The sequence below is a fragment of the Pimephales promelas genome, chromosome 20, assembly GCF_988280905.1.
Source record: "Pimephales promelas chromosome 20, fPimPro1.hap1.1, whole genome shotgun sequence".
Lineage (NCBI taxonomy): Eukaryota > Metazoa > Chordata > Actinopteri > Cypriniformes > Leuciscidae > Pimephales > Pimephales promelas.
The window spans coordinates 25,492,392-25,514,888 of record NC_142788.1 but is presented as its reverse complement, the minus strand read 5'-3'; the positions used below and the strand labels follow the sequence as shown (position 1 = coordinate 25,514,888).

The 22,497-nt window shown below is 37.3% G+C and overlaps 1 protein-coding gene across 2 annotated transcripts in view; it reads right to left on the bottom strand.

Annotated features, from left to right (window-relative positions):
• Window positions 1–22,497, bottom strand: part of plxna1a (plexin A1a) — a 266,208-nt gene that overhangs the window by 19,864 nt on the left and 223,847 nt on the right. Inside the window, exons 19-25 of one of the 2 annotated variants that reach the window (XM_039651985.2) lie at window positions 20,324–20,467; window positions 18,095–18,329; window positions 13,044–13,192; window positions 7,601–7,857; window positions 5,913–5,979; window positions 1,542–1,688; window positions 529–688 (exon numbers count right to left, since the gene is read on the bottom strand). In XM_039651985.2, coding sequence (XP_039507919.1) covers window positions 529–688; window positions 1,542–1,688; window positions 5,913–5,979; window positions 7,601–7,857; window positions 13,044–13,192; window positions 18,095–18,329; window positions 20,324–20,467 — 1,159 coding nt within the window. The remainder of the gene's footprint in view (window positions 1–528; window positions 689–1,541; window positions 1,689–5,912; window positions 5,980–7,600; window positions 7,858–13,043; window positions 13,193–18,094; window positions 18,330–20,323; window positions 20,468–22,497) is intronic. The other variant, XM_039651986.2, reaches the window with a different exon arrangement.

The following is a 22,497-nucleotide window of genomic DNA, read 5'->3' as shown; positions in this document are numbered from 1 at the left end:
TGTCATTGATATGTCAATCATAAAAGCTAAAAGCTCTGCCAGCCACTCATCCAAACTGCAAATCTCTCTCACATCGCATTATTGTCTTTTCACATTGGGTTATTGTCTTTTTAACCCTGGGTTATGCAACATTTCATTCTTGTAATTTTGAAACAGGGTTAGCACCACTTTTAACCCTGGGTAATGAAACCCTCCCCACCTGCAGTGGCAAAGGTATTATTTAAAAACAGTTAACTAATCCTAAACTGCCTCATTGTTGACCTCATTAAATATTCATTCCTTTTTTACAGCCACAGAAACATTCACTTGTACATGTACACATTTTCAGAGATGGACAGGCAGTTATTAAAACCAAATCAATCGGATTGACCTCATAAATATGCAAATAAGAACATTAACCCAGGACTTCCAAATGTAGAGTATAAACCTAACTGCCCAGGAATAGTGTGAAACATGAAACAAGTTAAGCCAAGATTTTGCTATCCAGGGTTTAGAATGACCTAATGACTCTTTCTCAAGAGTTCTTACCCAGGTCCATGTCTCCAGCTTTGGGTCTCTGTGAGTAGGGGCTTCCTTTATACACAGCGTCCAGAAGCTTCTCTTTCACCTGGGTGATTGTGTCACAGTTCAGGCATTTCACCGTCACCTCCGGGCCGTTCTCGCTCTCTGGGTTCACACAATGAAGTGTCTAAAAAGAGACAAGGTAAATCGGTCTCATTAGCTTCTAGTTTGAGCAGTTAAAACACTCAATAGTTGAAAACACCATGGCTCTGTTCGAAAATCAAGTCCACTGCATTAGACAGGCGGCTGTCTTCTAGAAAAATCTCATAAGTGACTGATATGGAATGCTCAACATTTGGAACTTCATTTAATAAGCAAAAATATATGTAAAAAAATAGCTTTTTTATTGCTGGCTACGATTCGGAAAAGCTTTCATGTCAGGAGGTTTTGACTGCACATTGACTTTTCACACTGCGCTTAACCCTGGGTTATCATTGCACCTGGGTAAAGGAACATTGCACACTCGTAATTTCGAATCAGGGTCAACAACACTATTGCGAAAACGTCAAGCGGTGATTGCGTTCATTGGCGTGAAAGAGAGACAATTTTATTCTTACATTTACAGTATAGCTTGTAAAGGGCATGTAATCTATGTAAACAGGCTGTATGTTGCGTTCATCCAATCAGTGTCACTGACAGTACAAATATGCAAATAAGGATGTTATCCCAGGGTTTAGGAATGTACAAGTGTGAAAAGTCAACTCATGAATACCAGAATGAATGTACCCTGGGTGAAGTTTGAGCAGTGAGATGCGTAAGGCAAGAAAAACCCAGGGTTAAGTTTGACCCAGGGTTTATTTTTTAATGTGTGAAAAGCCCTTTTGATTAAAGATTCCTTTTTCTCAATAGCAATATTCATGAGTTGTGCACAACAGGACTAGTGACATTTATTAAGAATACAAATAAGGTCAATTTTGATTTCATCTTGATTAGAGAGACACATCCTCTGTACTGTGTACTGAGTGTGTGCTAGCACTGACCAGCGTCTTATAGTCAATCTGTTGTCGGATGAGTTTGTCCTCGCTGAGGGAGTATCGGGCCTCTCCGGTGATGGCATCTATAGGGCCTTTTTCCATCTGCTGTTTAATAGCACAGTACAGCATGAAGAGAGGCTCGCCCGCACACTCCTGTAGAGAAAGAGTCAGAAACAACAGTGTGTTAGGACTCCACAATGTCACGAATACATGCACTGTGAATTTTTTCACCCCATAAAAAGTGAAAGATGATGCGATCAATAGCCCTTCTTTCCTTTCATAGTAACGCGCGAACATAAAATGCATTTCGGGATTTGTGTATTGAGCAAAACTTGATTACTGATAAACTGTCACTTCAGATGTGAAAAACAAGCAGCTATAATGGCACACCGCTTTCAAATAATCACAAGGACTTGCCAATCAATACAACCATTAGCCTCTCACACCCTCAAAAAGCCCCTCTCGAAAAAGACAAACAGTTTAAACGTAGGGAATAGAGAGAGCGATAGATGGAGGTTAACGATTGGGAGGAAGCACTTAAACCCCTTTGTGAAACGAACGGATAGGTGTGGAGAGAGAGGCGGCGGGGATGTGGATTGATAGGCTGATTTCTACTGTACATTAGCATTAATGTTTTCCACTGGCTAACAAACAATTTGTGATTTTCTTTAATTATTCATATATGTTTGCGTTTGAATCAGGCATCCGTTAGCATTTAGCAAACAACCAGCAGGGTTGTTATTGAGCAAAAACTAAACAAAGCTGAAATAAAATATCAATATTAGATGAAAAAACTAGCGATTAGCAGGAATATTCAGATTATATATAAAACACATTATGTGAATTACACATTACAGCACAAAATCTGAAGCTACGGTAAATAAACGTGCTAATCGCTAGTTTCTGAGGCAGATGCTACAATGAATGATCTGTAATGAGTTTCTGAGACAGAAACTAGCAATTAGCAATCTTTTCCATTGTACCTTCGGATTACACAGAACACATTGTGCGATTTACACATTACCACAGAAAATCTGAAGCCACCATGAATACACTTGCTAATCGTTTTTTTTTTTGTGGCAGAATCTACAAAGTTTCTGAAGCTACAATGAATTGGATTCTGAGGCAGAAATGATGTCAATTAAGTCAAAATCTGATTTAATTTCCAAAGATTGGTCAAATTTTAATGCAGGAGACACACAAGTCATGATTTACGGAGAGCAGTCACGTGCGAGACGCATTAGGCTTGTATCCCTCCTCAACCGACCCCCCCCCCCCCCCCGACCGCAGTGATTATGATGGGCACGGTGAAACGAGGAAACCCGCCGTCTTCCTCCGCCTCACGCATACCCTCACGAAACAGTTACTCTGGTTTCCTCCACCACTTCATCCTGTTTTACTCCACCCACCCTCCCACCATATGCTGTTAACGTCTCGTTAGCATCTGCGCTAATTAAGCCGACAGCTGCTAACGAGAGTGAGCGTGAATACATCACTCTTAGAGACCCCCACTGCAGCGCGCGTGGCCGAGAGACCAGACCTCATCCCACGCTCTAGCTTCATTAAAGAAAGAGAGCAGACCACATAGACAGACCTCACCCACCCATAGGGCTAATGAACGGTAGCAGGAAAATATCCTGTTGAAATACAGAGCTAGCAGATCAATTATTCCACACCACAGCCTTGAGCAGACCTCGTCCAAAAGCACCACTGTGGCCAGAATGTTGATTAAAAAAAAACACTGCACTTTGTGTGAGAGAGAGATTTCTGGGAAGGTTTGACTTGTGTCAGTTTGCTTCAACTGTGCTTTCTGAGCAGTGTCATCATATGTGATATTACAAGCTGTGTGTTGGTGACAACAGCTTGTCAGTTCCACTAACTCACGGCACAATCCCATCCGTCTAAAACAGCGCCGCTTTTCCTAATGCTAATTAGCGATCACAGACTGTCTGCTTCTGAACTTTTGTCAGTTAGCAGAGGAGCCAAACGAGGCCTGTAAACAGACAGAGCTTGAAACGGGCTTCAAATGAGCAAATTGGAATTGGCTGATTCATTCTAAAAGGAACTTATTAGGCAACATTGCTCTTTTCCAGCATGCGAATGAAGACTGACACTGTCAAAGTCCAATGATAAATTAAAAAAAAAAAAAGCTTTGAATGCTTTGTGTGAGACTACCTCTATACACAATAATATTGTTTTTCGATTCTTTCTAGAATAATAATATATATTAGTGGTGGGCTTAGATTATTTTTTTTTAATCTAGATTAATCTCACTGTAATCTTGGAATTAATCTAGATTAAAATGGCTCATTTGAATTCTGCCGAAGGCATTCAGAATATGTATGCTACCCAAATAACCTCGCTGGTAGACCTTAATGAAAGGCTTTGTGCTTTATGTTAGATGTGGAAGTTTTAAAGCAGTTTTTAAAGCAGTGCCGCTTCAGAGTGGTCACGTCGTCCGCAACTGGGAACTGTCCCATAACAATGTTTTTCCCTCACAAATGCGTACACGTAAAATAAGACAAAATTAATATTTTATGTTCTGTGGAGAGCCAATCCTTCTTTATCCGGTGGGTAGTATTACTTTTTGTACTTTTGCCACCTAAAAGTTTTTTTTTTTGTGTGTGTGTGTCACGTCCGTTACAGATGTGTATTTATTTCCCTCATATTAAATCTAAAATGCTTAGACTGATATTTTCCTAATGTCTGGATAAACAGACGTTTCAATATATTGGTATTAAATGCCCTTTACAGTGCAATTCAGCTAGGTATACATCTGCGATAAAATAGCAAGGTGAAAGTCATCATAGCTTGCGTAGTATATATAGACCGAGCTCCCGAGTCCCAACACAACTTTGAGAATACATTACGTTACGTCTCGCAGTACGTTAATGCCGATAACGGCCCACCACTTCTATATATATATATATATATATATATATATATATATATATATATATGTATATATGTATGTATATATATATATATATATATATATACACACACACATATATGTATATATATATATATATATGTGTGTGTATATATATATATATATATATATATATATACGTATATAAGCACAAGAATTCACCTACATGCATAGTGTGTGTGTATTTTATTTATTAATTCTTTCCATTTTAATATTTAAAATGTATGATATCAGTCTATTATTAGTATAGTACTATAAATAAATTGTCCATTTTCATCTTTCGGATGAACTATTCCTTTACAAACAAATACGTTGTATGTTGTCAAATAATGCAAAAGCATGTTCAATTTGTGTCAACTTTAAATGAATTTCTATGATGTGAAAGTATTCTAGACACCGGTTTCCTGTTGATTAAAATTCTTCCAGTGCATGCTGAGCCCTGCATGATTGAACTAATAAAACTAGAGAGCTGCTAATGTGAGAGTGCGAGAGAGAGAGAGGCAGACAGGGGAGGATGCGACATCCTGCAGCTCAATCACGCTCTGTGAGTGGCGTCATGGAGCGAAGCAGGATGGGTGGGGGGGTGTCGGGGGGAGGGAGAGAGTACAGGAGTATATAAAAGGAGAGGGAACTAAGAGCTGATGGGGAATGGTGCCGCTAGGGACAGATGCAGAGGCAGAGGTGCCGCTAGGGACCGCCTTTGACCTGCCCGACCCCTGACACACAGCTTATGTTTCTTAATTTGTCTGATCATGTTGAAACTACTGGTGGGAAGGTTCTCTCCCTATTCTTGTAGAATTAAGAGTGTGAATTCATTTTTGTGTTTTTGTATGTGTGTTTGGGTGCATTTTTGTATTATCAGGAGTGAGTTGAACAGACTTTTACTCACCTATCATATCAAAGCTGATATTTTGAAGGTTTCAAATGGTTTTGTCCATATAATAAAAGTCAATGGGATTAACAAAATGTAGATCTCTAGGGTGATTCGTTAGACTGAATCAAAAATTTCATTTCTTTAGAACTGGCTCATAAGTTCAACTTGTGAATCAAACTATGAAACCTCACAAATATAAGGCTTAAAATATAAGGTGACACTGCAGATTTAGTAGTGCATGAAACATGTGCATGTACTGTACACTACTATTCAATAGTTTGGGTCAGCTAAATGAAATTAAATGTAAATATATATAAATATATATATATATATATATATATATATATATATATATATATATATATATAAATAAATGTAATTTATTCTTGTGAGGGCATTTTCAGCATCATTATTCCACTCTTCAGTGTCACATGATCCTTCAGAAATCATTCTAAAATGATGATTTGAAGCACAAGAAACACTCCTTATAATTATGTTGAGAACAGAATAATATATATATTATAACAACCCCAAAGTTTTGAATGATATCCTACATACTGTACCCACTTACTTTTAAGAACTTGTACAGAAGAAAAGTGAACCAGTTCGTAAGCATCTTCTCAGCAACAGACTCGGTCCTAAAAGCAAAGAAGAAAAGAGGAAATATGAATTCCAATTTATACAATACAAATGCAATCCAAAAGTAAATAAAAGCCTTCTTAAAAAAAAAAAAAAACACCTACTAATGTGATACTTGTGGGTAAAAAAAAAAAAACTACACTTTTCCCCAAAACAAACCACCAATCTTCATTAAGACCAGACAATTACAGTAATTGGGCGACGTCTTCCATTAATGGCCAACCTGTCGCTAGCCGAAGACCCCCCAAAAGCTTCCCCAGAACAGAAGTAATTAAAGCACGCCGTAATTAATGGACTTCAATTCGTCTGTAGCTGGCAAACGAGAGCGACTGCTAGTAGTGCGGGCTGCAAACTGCGGCTCTTTCCTCCCTCAAGCCCACCAGGAGCCTTTTCTGCTGTTCAATAATGCATTCACATAGACTTACCAACTCCCATTACTTCCTTACATAAGGGCCTATTATTAAATTATATGCTCATTAATAAAATGGTGAAGGGGAGATAAGGTGAATGGAGCGGGACAACATGTATTTCACGAGGGGCAAGTGTACTGAATAGCTCATTAGCGTACTTCGGTAAGTGCGCTAGATAAGGGTTGACGTTCGGGTGAGATGGAGAGTATTGACTTACATGAACTTTTGTGTGTCAGGGAGAAAATTTTAGGTTTTTTTCTAGGCTGGGAATTTTGTATCATTTTAAGTTTACTTTTAAATTTAGATTTTAGGGCATTGAACCGATTAATCGCGATTAATCGCATCCAAAATAAAAGTTTGTGTTTACATAATATGTGTGTGTAGTGTGATTAATTATTTTGTATATATAAATACACACATACGGATGTATATATTTGTTATTAATATATGTTATTAATATATCAAATATTTATATTTATGTATAATATTAATTTTGTATAAATATATATATATATATAAAGTATATACATGCAAATATTTCTTAAATGTGTATGCATGTGTGTGTGTGTATTTATATATACAAAATAATTATACACACTACACACACATATATTATGTAAACACAAACTTTTATTTTGGATGCGATTAATCGCGATTAATCGGTTCACAGCCCTATTAGATTTGCAGTACTATATTCTACCCTCTCTATGACCCTTAGTGCGCCCAAAATCACATACTGAGTAGAATTTGAATTTACTTTAAAAAAGTATGTTCAATATAGTATAAATATGGGTAGTATGAATGAAATTTGGACATACTACATCTGCCATGTTGTCATAATCACGTGACCTACAAGCGTCAGTTGTGTCGCTTCACTTCCATTCATAAAGTCATCGGATAGTAAAGTGTCCATTGAAAGCACACATCCTTGTTATTACTATGTGGTATGTGCTGCTGTGATGTGTACATTTCCCCTTGAATTGAATCGAATTGAACACGTAAGAACCTCGTCGGAAGAAGTAAGTCATCCGGGGACTATTCAAATACTAGGTATTCGGACACACTACTCTTTTGGCATACTACTTTTTTCGCATACTAGAAAGCAGGGAAGAATTCCGTTTTTGCTACTGTACCTTTAAGATTTTTAAATCTAAACAACCTCTCTATTTTGATTGGCCAACTCTGTATATCTGTGTGTGTTCTCTCTCACCTCCTGAGCAGCAGTTTAGGGTGGTTCTTGCTCTCCAGGTTCTTGTCGATGAGGTCAGAGAGCAGCTGTTTGAGGACTCCTGTAGCGTACTCCATCTCTCCCTGTAGAGCTGTCATGATGAGTGATGCCACGTTGCCACGGTCACGCATGGAGAAGGAGCGCTGAGCTTCGAGCGTGCGGATAAATGTCAGAAGGAAGTGCTTCTTGGTGAGGAGTTGACCAAATAGAGTCAAGGCCTTCTCGACATTAGCCTGCACCTGCGGGAAAAAAACACGCAGAGCAACTGATTATACAGTGTAGAGCTAATTATGACATATGTTGTGTTTTGTTGAATGGACAAAAAAGAAACAATTACATTCAATCAATTACAGTACATTTAACATGCTCCTTTCAAAGACTCTAAATTCTTTCACAACATTGGTTCTCGTTCATTAAACACGAGAATGAATGTACACTACAGATCAAAAGTTTGGAGTCTGTAAGATTTTGAAATGTTTTTGAAAAATCTATTTTATGCTCAAGAAGGCTGTACTGATCAAAACATACAGTAAAAACAAACTGTTTTGTACAGGTGTGATGTAATGACTCAATATGGCCTACTAGCCGAGACTCTTCTTTATGTGTACAGATGTGACGTAATGACTCAATATAGCTTATATAGCCGAGACTCTTCTTTATGCGTACAGATGTGACGTAATGACTCAATATAGCTTATACTAGCCGAGACTCTTCTTTATGTGTACGGATGTGACGTAATGACTCAATATAGCTTATATAGCCGAGACTCTTCTTTATGCGTACAGATGTGACGTAATGACTCAATATAGCTTATACTAGCCGAGACTCTTCTTTATGTGTACAGATGTGACGTAATGACTCAATATAGCTTATATAGCCGAGACTCTTCTTTATGCGTACAGATGTGACGTAATGACTCAATATAGCTTATACTAGCCGAGACTCTTCTTTATGTGTACAGATGTGACGTAACGACTCAATGTAGCTTATACTAGCCGAGACTCTTCTTTATGTGTACGGATGTGACGTAATGACTCAATATAGCTTATACTAGCCGAGACTCTTCTTTATGTGTACAGATGTGACGTAATGACTCAATATAGCTTATATAGCCGAGACTCTTCTTTATGCGTACAGATGTGACGTAATGACTCAATATAGCTTATACTAGCCGAGACTCTTCTTTATGTGTACAGATGTGACGTAATGACTCAATATAGCTTATATAGCCGAGACTCTTCTTTATGCGTACAGATGTGACGTAATGACTCAATATAGCTTATACTAGCCGAGACTCTTCTTTATGTGTACGGATGTGACGTAATGACTCAACATAGCTTATACTAGCCGAGACTCTTCTTTATGTGTACAGATTAGGGCTGTCGCGGTTATGGAATTTCCCTTGCGGTAATGTTGAGTAGCTCAATAGCGCGATATGCGGTATTACCGCCATTTATTTATTTATTTAAATAATTATATGTTTTTGTTGCTATATAAATAATGTTTACGATGTGGAAAAAACGAGGACATTTTCAGTAACCAATGTAACCGAAACTAAACAGCGTCTACAGTATGCGCATTGAAAGACTTTCACTCAGCGCGCATATTGTTATTATGACAACGGACTTTGAGCGAGTCATTGAACCGTTCATTCAACGAACACGTTTAAAAAAGCTGATTCAACAAGATGTTATTTATTTTTAACTTTGAGATTCAACTTTTCAAGGCTCAGCTGAGCAGCAATGCGTCGCATAGGCAATGCTGAAGCTGATGCTTCACTTATTAGAGACCCATTGATTCAATGCGTGACTCACTGATTTTATTTCGGCTTCCTTGTGTTGTGGGATGCTGACCAGAGCTGCTGCTGACGCGGATTTATGGGAAAATACCCGTGAAGAGAACGTTAAAATGATGATGCGACAAATTTTTCGCTTCCCTTTGACACGACAAGCTTTTCACGACTTCAAAGACAGACGCAGGTAATTGCACGCGCAGCGCGTGACGCGCTCTGCCGATCTCTTTCATTCACTGTCTGTGTGAAGCCTGTAAGCTACACATCACCATGATAAACAGTCTTGTTAACGTTATGAACTTGTTTAACATTCAATACACATGCATTAAGTTCAAAACAAGGAGGGTATAGTCTTATAAAAAAAACAACAAAAAAAACAAAACTTGAATATCGCGGTTGCTGCGGTTACGTGCTATCCTCTGCGGTTGACTTGTCAGAAGCGCGGTACTACATTATTGCGGTTACCGCGACAGCCCTAGTACAGTTGTGACATAATGACTCAATATACCCGACTAGACGAGACTCTTCTTTATGTGTACAGATGTGACGTAATGACTCAATATAGCTTATACTAGCCGAGACTCTTCTTTATGTGGACAGATGTGACGTAATGACTCAATATAGCTTATACTAGCCGAGACTCTTCTTTATGTGTACAGATGTGACATAATGACTCAATATAGCCGACTAGCCGAGACTCTTCTTTATGTGTACGGATGTGACGTAACGACTCAATATAGCTTATACTAGCCGAGACTCTTCTTTATGTGGACAGATGTGACATAATGACTCAATATACCCGACTAGACGAGACTCTTCTTTATGTGTACAGATGTGACATAATGACTCAATATACCCGACTAGACGAGACTCTTCTTTATGTGGACAGATGTGACGTAATGACTCAATATAGCTTATACTAGCCGAGACTCTTCTTTATGTGTACAGATGTGACATAACGACTCAATGTAGCTTATACTAGCCGAGACTCTTCTTTATGTGTACAGATGTGACATAATGACTCAATATACCCGACTAGACGAGACTCTTCTTTATGTGTACAGATGTGACGTAATGACTCAATATAGCTTATACTAGCCGAGACTCTTCTTTATGTGTACGGATGTGACGTAACGACTAACATAGCTTATACTAGCCGAGACTCTTCTTTATGTGGACAGATGTGACGTAACGACTCAATATAGCTTATACTAGCCGAGACTCTTCTTTATGTGTACGGATGTGACGTAACCACTCAACATAGCTTATACTAGCCGAGACTCTTCTTTATGTGTACAGATGTGACGTAATGACTCAATATAGCTTATACTAGCCGAGACTCTTCTTTATGTGTACGGATGTGACGTAACCACTCAACATAGCTTATACTAGCCGAGACTCTTCTTTATGTGTACGGATGTGACGTAACGACTCAACATAGCTTATACTAGCCGAGACTCTTCTATATGTGGACAGATGTGACGTAATGACTCAATATAGCTTATACTAGCCGAGACTCTTCTTTATGCGTACAGATGTGACATAATGACTCAATATAGCTTATACTAGCCGAGACTCTTCTTTATGTGTACAGATGTGACGTAACGACTCAATATAGCTTATACTAGCCGAGACTCTTCTTTATGTGTACAGATGTGACGTAACGACTCAATGTAGCTTATACTAGCCGAGACTCTTCTTTATGTGTACAGATGTGACGTAACGACTCAATGTAGCCTACTAGCCGAGACTCTTCTTTATGTGTACAGATGTGACGTAATGATGCAAAGATGCTTGAATCTCCTGCAGGAATCCACCAGTACCATTGGAATTAAAAACATTATTACAAGCTTACTGCTTTGAGTCGACCTAAGGCAAGCAAATAGTTTAACACTGGCTGGTTATGCATATTTTGGATAATTTTTAACCCAAAGAAGTGCCAATGCCATGAATTTGGCGGCGGGACTATCTTTTTAACTGGCCAATAGCAGAGGTGGATAAAATTAAGTAACATTTTTCAGTGCATTAAACTTGTGCAATGTGACATTCAATTCAATTCAAATTTATTTGTATAGCGCTTTGCACAATACGTATTGTTTCAACGCAGCTTTATTTGGACATTTCAAAATAAAATATAAATTGGGAAATAAACAGATTTATTGTGTACTAAATATTTAAATATATTTTTTATTATAACATTCAGTGATCAGTTATGCACTGTATAATAAGAGGAATTTTTAAAGAAAAGTAAATCAGGTCGATTTCAATTTCACATTGCTTTTGATTGACACATTCTGCCTTTCTGAAGCACAAAGTCCTTTAGTGTTCAAGCAGAAGTTCACATGAGGGACGTGCCTCTTTCTGATTGACATCAAAGGGAATCCAAGATGCTAGCAGCTCAAAAACACAACAGAAGGAAATGCAGAGTGAGAAAGGACAGAGAGAGAAAGAGTACAGCAGGAAGCAGACGTGACCTCTGTGTCCAGGAGCGAAAAGTGGCGTCGGGTCCTTCCATGATCCGTAGGGCAGCACCTGTCACTTTTCATCTGCCTCACCTTTTCATAAATCTTACCTTTACAATGTCTGGAAGCTACATGTTTACACAAACATAATAAAAGCAACACATCTTACATGTGTCCTTAGCCAAACTGTGCGCATATTCATCTAATGAGTAGCCTCGCCCACAGAGAAATCTCATTGGTGCAAAATTATTACCTCAATGTAAAACCTGTAATTATATCACATTGTTGCTGGGAACTTCACAAAGAGCTATAATCCAAAGAAATGACCAAAAACAAATAAAATCTCAGTGCGAGGATGCCGGAATCAGACTTCAAAGCGAACCGACGTCTGTTATTGTCCCCTTCAGCACTTTATGTTCCATGTAACCTGACAAAGGCCTTTTTTCCCAACAACACAGACTAATAAAGTGCCTCAATTCTTCTCTGCTGAGCCGAATGAAATTTGCAGCCTCTCGGGGAGGCCGATTGTACTGTAGGTTGCTTTGGGGCGAGAAGCTACACAGAGCAATAAGGGTCTGAGCCGTGCGCATAGGCACTTGATTACGCCGGGGACTCGGGGGCAAATACAGTGAAAACAAACCCCAGATGAAATAATAAACATGTGATTCCTCCACAAGCCAACAGCATGACCTGCCGTACGCAGGCCGAAGGACGTAGCATGTTGGAGTAATGGAGTATTTAATTGCGCTGACCGGTGCGTTTTGAGGTTTTTTTTACCATTGCTTGTTTTCGTTACCTCGTGCTCTTTCATGTCAGTCATTAGCGTCTGGCTCTATAGTACAAGAGGTCACAATCTGTAACGTATTGAACTCTTTCAACTCCAAATTGTAGGTTCAAACTGCATTTTCCACTCTCTCTGGTGAGTCATTGACCCCATTTATCAGAAGCCATTGATGTTAAAAATATTGGTAACCGAATTTACAGTATACATTGTGACCTTTCAAGAGTGTTGATCAGGTGTCAATGCAGTTATCATAGTTTATACAATCTCAGCTATACGTGAGGGCCTGATGCTGTTGTTTTTTTCTAGTATTAGTAGGGCTCGGATTATTCTTGATTGCATTGTTAGTTCTGCTCTATAGGGGTACCGTGGTGATGGCGATGTACTGACCCGTACCTCCATCTCCTTGAGCACCGGGTGGTCCTCAATGCCAGGGAACAGCACTCTCATGGCGTAAATTCGATAGTCCAGGAACGGGATACCTGCCCCGTCCAGCTCTTGGGTCAGCTCGTGGATGTCGGTCTGGAGTTCGGCAAATGCTGTTAGGAGAAAAGAAAACCTAGTAAGAAAATTTTTTAACATTATCTGACTAATACATTTTATATATATATATATATATACATTACCAGTCAAAAGTCTTGGATCAGTACGATTTTAAATGTTTTTAAAGTCTCTGCCCACCAAGACTGCATTTATTTGATTAAAAATACCCCCCCCCCCCAAAAAAAAAATAATATATATATATATATATATATTGTTGAATATTATGACAATTTAAAATAACTGTTTTCTATTTTAATATATTTTAACATGTGTTTTATTCCTGTAATGCAAAGCTGAATTTCCAGTATCATTACTTCAGTCTTCAGTGTCACATGATCCTTCAGAAATCCTTCTAATATGTTGATTTGATGCTCAAGAAACATTCATTATCATCATCAATGTTGAAAACAGTTGTGTTCAAAAACATTATTTTAGGATGAAAAATTTAAATTTTTCAAAAAAAGATTGGATGAATAAAAAGTTCAAAAGAACAGCATTTATTTAAAATAAAATCTTTTGCAACATTAAAGACAATCTATGTCTTTACTGTATCTTTTGATCAATTTAATAAAATTATTGATTCCCCAATACTTAATACTTAATAAAGATTGATATCAATCTTTATTAAGTATTAAGTATTAGGGAACATAATAAAACATCTCATTATTGAAATTTGGTTTGCCTTAAGCCTCCGTATGGTTAAAAATAAACTTTAAATAAAGCGGTGGAAAATTATTGCAAAATGTGGTCACTGGGAGCATTGTGAAATAATAAGTTCTTATTGGGTAAACAGAAGTAATGCTAAGTCTGTCAATCTGTTTGTTTACTCAGTTTATGACTAATTTGGTTTTGCTATTGGAAAAGAGCGGGAGGGAAGAGACGTTAGACACAAAGTTCACGGGAAAAGAAAGTCAATTAATTGTGTGAGTGGGTAATTAATAAAGGAACGGAGCTTTTCATGCATAATTTCCTCCAGCTGTTGTTCCTCCTCGTTGTCCGCTGGGAGATGAATACTAAAGCAAGAAGCTCCTATTATAAGTGAGGGTTTCTCATCTTAAAAAATACTAGACAAATATTATTCAAGATGAACTGTCCAACGGGACTTTCAGTCTCCTGATGCAAAAAAAAGAAGAAGAAGAGAAAGCGACAGGCATAAAGAGCTTTTAATTCAATGGTTCTTTCTCTTCAATAGTGCACTTGAAAGGCCTAACAAAGATTTCCAACATAAGGGATGGCTTAGTAATTCAATTTCGCATCATTATTTGGAGAGGCGCGTGTCGGATCGTAAAGCACGAGGGCGCATTACAGACAGCTTGAATGCGAATTTCAAAAGGCTTCCTGTTGTAGTGGTCAAAACATTGCACCACTCAGGAAGAAGCAGCGCTGGGCAAGGTCAGCCAACAAAACATTTCCTTTAGTGCAGAAGCTGTTCGTCAAAACACGTATGAAAAGTTTCGTACACTGCTGATAATGTGTTTCTTTCTGCAAGCACTCAAAGTGAAACAATTCCAATTACTGTGATGTCCACACATGCTTGCACTAACATTTCTGGGCTAATGTAAAGCAGAGAGGCGAAGCTGATATCCCCACTGAGCGTCCCCGGTATCTAAACCGGCGCTGGATAGCGGGCTAATTAGCCATTAGCCGTATCCTTTGTTTGTTTGTACCACTGTGCTCTCTGATGGGCTGCATCATGGCTCAGTAAGCCTTTGCACACGGTAAATCGCATGTCCCTGGATGGCTCTCGCCAGTCCACACCCCATGACTGAGCATGACTGCATCCACCCTTCCGTATGCTATACAGACAAACTAGAGGGTGAGGTTGAGGGTTGGGAACACAGGTTTTCAAGCAGGCCGCTGACGCTTTTGGGTGAATAAGCCATGAAGTTCTTTTTTTACAGAACTAGAATTTATTTATTATTTCTCAAATTTTGGTTATGAGAATTTGGGGAGGAAATGTGTAAAAAAAAAAAATCTAAATATATTATATAAAATTGTTCCCTTAAATGCATGAATGTCACGCCATTCATTATTACATATCCGGGTCTTTAGCGACCCGGATCTATATCTAACACTCATGGATTGTTGTTGCAATAATAGAAAACTCGGGCTGATGTCAAAGTAACTATTAACCCTTAAAGACCTATACGGCCGCCGACTGTTGTTCTTAAATGATAAAGAACCTTTGAACCGCTACTCCAATCCGTATGCTTTAAAAAGTCCCATAAAGAGGAGATTCAGAGCTTTTCTGTGATATCTGTATTAATCGCGTTTGGACATTCAGAAGCTCCGTTGTGAACGTGATTGCGTGATGACGCATTGATTCGTCAAAGAACCCAATCAGGTTCCTCTGAGCCAATCAGGAATGACTGTTGATGCTTAGTCCCACCCTCATGCCCAGATTGGTTGAAACTATCATCTACTCAACCAATAAACATAGTTCTTGGTCTTTTGCACGACTAATTAGCATCTTTCTTTGAAAATTTGAACTGAGGTAAAGTGAAAGTAGATCATTTAGGCTATGTGTGTGTTTGTGTGTTTATATATATATATATATATATATATATATGGTTTATTTTGCTTCAGTGTTCTATTACAATGTTTCTATTTATTTTACTTAATAAACTTTTTTGGACACATCTAAATTGTCAGGAAATAAAAAACAGCAGCTTTTCACTGAAATTCGCCTAAAATAATTGGATTGTTACATGTAGTCAAAATTACATCTGGAAATACAAAATATCCAAGTACAGCTTTCTAAAGGAAAAAATCCAAACTCCAGGAGGATTTGTTTGAGTTGAGTAAAAAAAAAAAAAACTAAAAATATGCTGTCGTTTTTCTTAAATCTGGTAAATTCATCCATTCTAAGACAAAATAAATATAAAATTGGATTATTTAAATGATACAGATTGAAACTTCAAGTGACCGTAACACTGATTTTTGATTGCGTTCAGTTCTTGCTCTGCAGTAAATCGCTAAATTTTGCTGACGATACTCCCTATTATTTTGTTTTCTGCCTGCGATAACTATGAGTGAAACGTCACTTCATCATTGTGTATCAGAAATTGCCACCTTGGGGAATAAAGGTGAATTGCATTCAGTCATTAAAGATTCAATTATTGTTGTCCAGAAACACCTCAGTTTGTTAGCGACCCTATACAATTTTTACAACAAAAAAAATGAATGGGAAATCTAATTGACATTTTTATTTTTATGTATATGATGTCTAACCTCATATACTTAAAATATATGAGGAGGGGGCTAGTAAATGACGTCCCAGGTGTCCCAGTGTTTAAGTGTTAAAATATGTTAAAACGATATTTTAAAAAAATATATTAAAACATGTTTTCTTGTAACGTTGGTGTAAAATATGACATCTTGACGGGTTTTGTGAGATTGACCTGTTCGCAGCCCATTTTCTGGCCCTGTTGACCTCATTGGGTTCGACAGCCCAATGGTTTGAGAGCTTCGTGTCATTAACGAAGCAAATCCATTCCCAGCCCAAAACGAGAAATAACCAAGGTGAGGTCATAAATATTTTGCAGAGGTTGTAAATAATGTCAGTGTATATGATGCAAATAAATTATTGATGCGCAGATTGAATGGCATTGCGATAACAAACCGTTCAGGTTGTCCGCTAATGAAGGCGGTCGGCCAATCAGTGAGAATCAGGACTAAAGAACGTGACAGCTAATCAATGTCTACCGGTTCCTTCACCCATTTGGCAAGCAGCAAATTTCTTTCATCATTCTCCCTCTGACATTCAGCCTTCTCCCCCTTTGCGGTGTAAAAGACTGTTTGTTAGCTAGCTAGCCACGCCACGCTTTTTCATCCTCCTGACAGGGTTGTGACCAGGAGGGTCGACAGTCCTAAGATAATGGCCAATTAGACCCAATGCATCTCTACGAGACCAGGTAGAGTGTGGCATTGGGAACCTTTGCGGCATACGGAAACTGCATTTCAAACTGGGTGGAAGACGGAATCCCTTAACAGCGCAGCCCACTAACACCAACCTGTTACCAAGACATGCTAACAACCATAATGGTGTCACCATGGCGACAAGAGAACGGAAAGATGTTAATGTGGAGCTTGATCGTAGGACCCGCAGGTTTCACTTCAACAGCAATTTAAATCACATATGAAAATCACATTCTCTGATGTGGACGTTTATCACAGCGAGTGTCATTTACATAAAACACCACGCTTAACTGTATTACAGACAGGGTGTAAAAAAATTTTCAAAAGTATTAGTTTATTAGGGTCGACTAGTGTTATTATATTAGTAGATGACTTGGCAAGTCAATGTATACTTTATGTAAAGGAAAAAATGTAATTGACATTTGATTCATTTCAGAAAATTTGATTTAAATTTATGTTTTTTTATGTTTTTAAAAGAAGTCTCTTATGCTCACAGAGGCTGCATTTATTTTATAAAAAAAATACAACAACAAAACGTAATATTGTGAAATATTATTAGAATTTTAAAATTTATTTTAAAATGTAATTTATCCCTGAATTCTTTTAGCATCATTACTCTAGTCTTTGGTGTCACACGATTCTTCAGAAACCATTCTAATATTTTGATTCGCTGCTCAAGAAACTTTTATTAATATTATCAAAAATCTTACCGATCATGTATATACACACACACACATATATATATGAAATTGTGTATGTTTAATTGTATATATATAGCCCATTTGACATGTTAATTTAGTACAAATATTTAAAAAAGCAATTAATCTGTGTCTGACCCGTATGTAAATTCCGCAATGACTTAATTCATTTAATTAAGCAATTTATTTGATTGACAGCATTGTTACTGTATAAAGGGCGGATGTGAAGCATCTTTGCAGGCCCTAAATGATATATGTCTTCCTAATAATAACTAATCTCACCTTCTTTGCACTCGAGAGCGACTCTAGACTCCAGGTTGTCCATTTGTAGCTGGAGTCGTTTGAGTGTGCGGTCAGCGTCGCGGGACTTGCGCTTGTATGCGATGAGCACAGCGATGATGACCAGCAGCAGGAGTCCTCCGCCTCCTCCGATCCCGATGATGGCAGGCAGGGTGAGAAGGCTGTCGGAGTAGATCTGCAGCGTGCCGGGGGAATATTCAAACCCTCCTGCCCGGATCTGTAACAGAGGCACGGAAGAGACCTGACTCACTGAGGCAGGAAGCGAATGTGTAGCGGCCTGCGATCTGCAATTAGCTGCGATTAGCATTCATCATGTTGTTGGGGCAATTCATTTGTTAGAATCTACTTTTTGCATCAAGAATGCAACAGCAGCTTCACACAAGTCCCAAATTAAAACTTTATGAGCCAATCACATTTATGAGACAAGCTCGGGAGATTGAAAACCCATTTAGTTCAAAACGCTCTATTATTACTGGATCATTTCAAGCTTGAATTTTCAAAAACAGAAGATTTAACAAGGAACCTTGTGATTGTTTACACAGCTCTGTCTTGGCAAAAATCAATTCACATAATGTCAAGGTGTTTTTTTTTTGTTTAGTTTTTTACCTTAAAAAGTGTTTTTACACCAGGGTTAAATGTTTAAAACTATATATATATATATATATATATATATATATATATATATATATATATATATATATATATTAGGGCTGTCAAACGATTAATTTTTTTTAATCGCAATTAATCGCAGAAGCTTCATAGTTAACTATTTCATAACTATACTTCATAGTTAACTATATATATATATATATACTGTATACAGTGGGTACGGAAAGTATTCAGAGCCCCTTAAATTGTTCACTCTTTGTTATATTGCAGCCATTTGCTAAAATTAAGTTCATTTTTTCCCTCATTATTGTGGGGGAAAAAAACAGAAAAACACAAAACTGTTGACATTTTTGCACATTTATTAAAAAAGAAAAACTGAAATATCAAATGGTATTTCCACAGCAAATGGCTGCAAAATAACAAAGAGTGAAAAATTTAAGGGGGTCTGTTTATATATATATATATATATATATATATGTGTGTGTATGTGTGCGTGTATATGTATATATATATATATATATATATATATATATATATATATATATATTACATTCAAAGGAATGAATTATGTGTTATTACAGAATTTATGTATGGTTTAGACAGAATAATAGGTAATATATATATATATATATATATATATATATATATATATATATATATATATATATTATACTGTGTCTAACCCATATGTAAATTCTGTAATAACTTTATATCACATAAATCCTTTGAACCTCTCCTCAACAAAGCACACAATTTGAGGTATCATTCATATCTGTAGCACAAACAAATGATTAAATTCATTTCGTTGGGTTTAGGGGTGTTGAAATAAAGTGAAGCGCAAACAGCGCATAATATAAATCTGTGGAATTGAACTACAAGAGAACTCCACTGCAGACATTACGTGACTGTACGTATTGCATCGCAGGCGTTGTGTGCTGTCTGCAAAACTGCAGGGACCCCTGGGAAGGCATGGGGTCAAAGATCCCAGCCATTCAAAAGTTCCTAGAGACTCTCTTAACAGGGGTCACAGCAGTCAATACACAGCTGTGTGATCAGCACACTCACATGATCACATGTACACACACGACTAATTCTCACGTAAAGGCCAAAAGATACAGAAATCACACACACTGAGAGCTGCCAGACGTGATCCATTGCACCAAGGGCGGCCCATAAGTAGGTCAATGTACATGGGACAAGAGCACAGCTGTGTTTGCCTCTCCCTGGCCTGGCTTCACGTCGCCTCTTAGTGCCGCACGCGGATTGCAACACAAAGAGACACGTCTATTTTTGAACCAGCATTTTTCAAAGAGCACTTGTAAAAACATATATTTCATACAATTTCTCTCAATCCAATGTGACATTTGGTGCAAAAATAATACGAATGCAGAAAACAGGCGTAAATATTTTCCTTCTTGAAGCATTCTGCTTTCAGAGCCATCACAACGAATGACATGCTACGAGAAGATGAAGAGTGTCCTTTCAAGACGTTTTCCTTCGGCGGGGCACTGGGTTGGTGTCAAGTTCATTTCTGACTGCCAGTTGTCATTTCTGATCTTTTGACATTTGGTGAGAGTGAACTTGAGGATCTTGAGTACATACCGTCACTTTGTGCTGGCCGGTGAGGTTGGGCCATTCGCACAGCAACTGGGTCTCAGAGAGAGTCAGGACACACGGCGTCTCTCCGATAAACACGGTGTAGTTCAGTCTGGAGTTACCAGGAGCGACAGGAATCAAATTACGACCCTGCAATGATGAATAAAAAAAGAGATAATCAGATATGGGGAAAAAAAGCAGAAGCAAATAATACTACAACTAACATGCATTGCTTTTTTGACATGATTCTCATCAGGGCTTTCATTTGAGCTTCACCTTTAACAGCATCAACTGCGCAAATATAACTAATTTCCATTAAAAAACTATTACTGCAAATTTTCTTTGTAAAGAGATAAATAATTTAAGTATTACTAAGTAATATATTTTTATATATATTATGCAGAAATTTAAGTTGAACATTTTATATTTGCATTTATTAATATTATTATTATTATTACAAATAAACATTTTATATTATATAAAAATGTAATAAAACATGAATCAATAAAAATATCAATAAAATATAAATAGTAGACACACGCACACAAACACTATAACAACATCCAGTTTAAATAGGGCTGTCAAACGATTAATTGCATCCAAAATAAAAGTTTGTGTTTAAATAATATATATGGGTGCACTGTGTATACTTATTTTGTATATATATATATATATATATATATATATATAAATACACACACATGCATGTATATTTAAGAAAAAAATATTATTTATATATAAAATATTCATATTTATATATATATAATATAAATTATACATAAATCTATATACAGTATATACATGAAAATATTTCTTAAATATATAAGCGTGTGTGTGTATTTATATATATAAAATAATTATACACAGTGCACCCACATATATTATGTAAACACAAACTTTTATTTTGGATGCGATTAATCGCGATTAATCATTTGACAGCCCTCATTTTTAATAATTAAAACAATATAAATTAAATACTTTAAAACATAATAAACTAATTAAGTAAAAATAATACATTTATACTGATATATTTTTTGTGTTGACAGCAACAATAAAAATATGAAAAATGTCTATAGAAGGTTCATTGACATTAAGCTGAAAATGTGCTTTAAAGCACCAGAATGGGTTTTCAAGATAATATTGATGGACTATTTTATGTGTGAAATAAATTTAGCATCACACAACCTTGAACACGTAAAGGTCATGTAGATATTGATTTAAAAAAAGCAAAGAAAACCCCAGAGGCTTGAACAGATATCCCGTGACTGATCTCCTCAATGGAGATAAACAGTAAGGAAAATAAAGGACGGAAATCTCTGCAGCCACATGAACGGACGGGACAGGAAAGAGAAATGTTGACAGCAAAGCACCAACACCCCCCCATCCCCATCCTCAGGGTTCAATGATGCCGTGGCACGACGCTCTTTAATGCAAATTCCGCTCCCTCTCCCCTTCTCATCTCGTTCGCGCCACCAACCCCAGATCAAATTAGATGAGAAATTAATTGCGTGGAGAATGTGATGCGTCTCCAGAATATCCCTGATTATTTCACCAAATTGCATTTCGTATTTTCCTTCGCTTTGCTAATGCACCGGGTTGTTTTCTCTCCCCCCAATAAGCCAGACGGGGGATCGGGCATTAAGTAAAAAGGTTTCGTTAATAAATTTTCATTTAACAAAGAAATATCACCCGACATGCTTCGACTCTCACCTCAGTTGGTTTAAAGCAAAGAGAAGCTTTTATTACAGGCAAAACCAGCTGGTATCTGTGATCAGCGTTTTTAAGTTTAGAAATGAAGGAATGAAAGAAGTTGAAAGTATGGACCGGAAAAATCAATAAAAAAAGATGAGAGAATCAGATATCAGGTTTTTTTTTTCGAGTTATTAGCTATTTTAAAGCTACACTGTGTAACTCTTTTAGTTTATTCTTAGCTAAAAACACTTAGTTCTTTGAAAAATATGTGTGCTCATTAATGTATATTTACTTCGTTCAAGTAATAAAGTATTCTCGTGAGTGTATAATATGCCATTGAAAATACATACGGGTAAGTGGTTCTAATGTCGCCCCTCCATCTTGAAAGTACATTAGCCAAAGAGGGACATACCCGTTAATTCAAGCTTCGCCTTTCGCGTTTACGTTTCAGTTAACACTCATGGACGAGGTCGAACTGGAAGCCATTT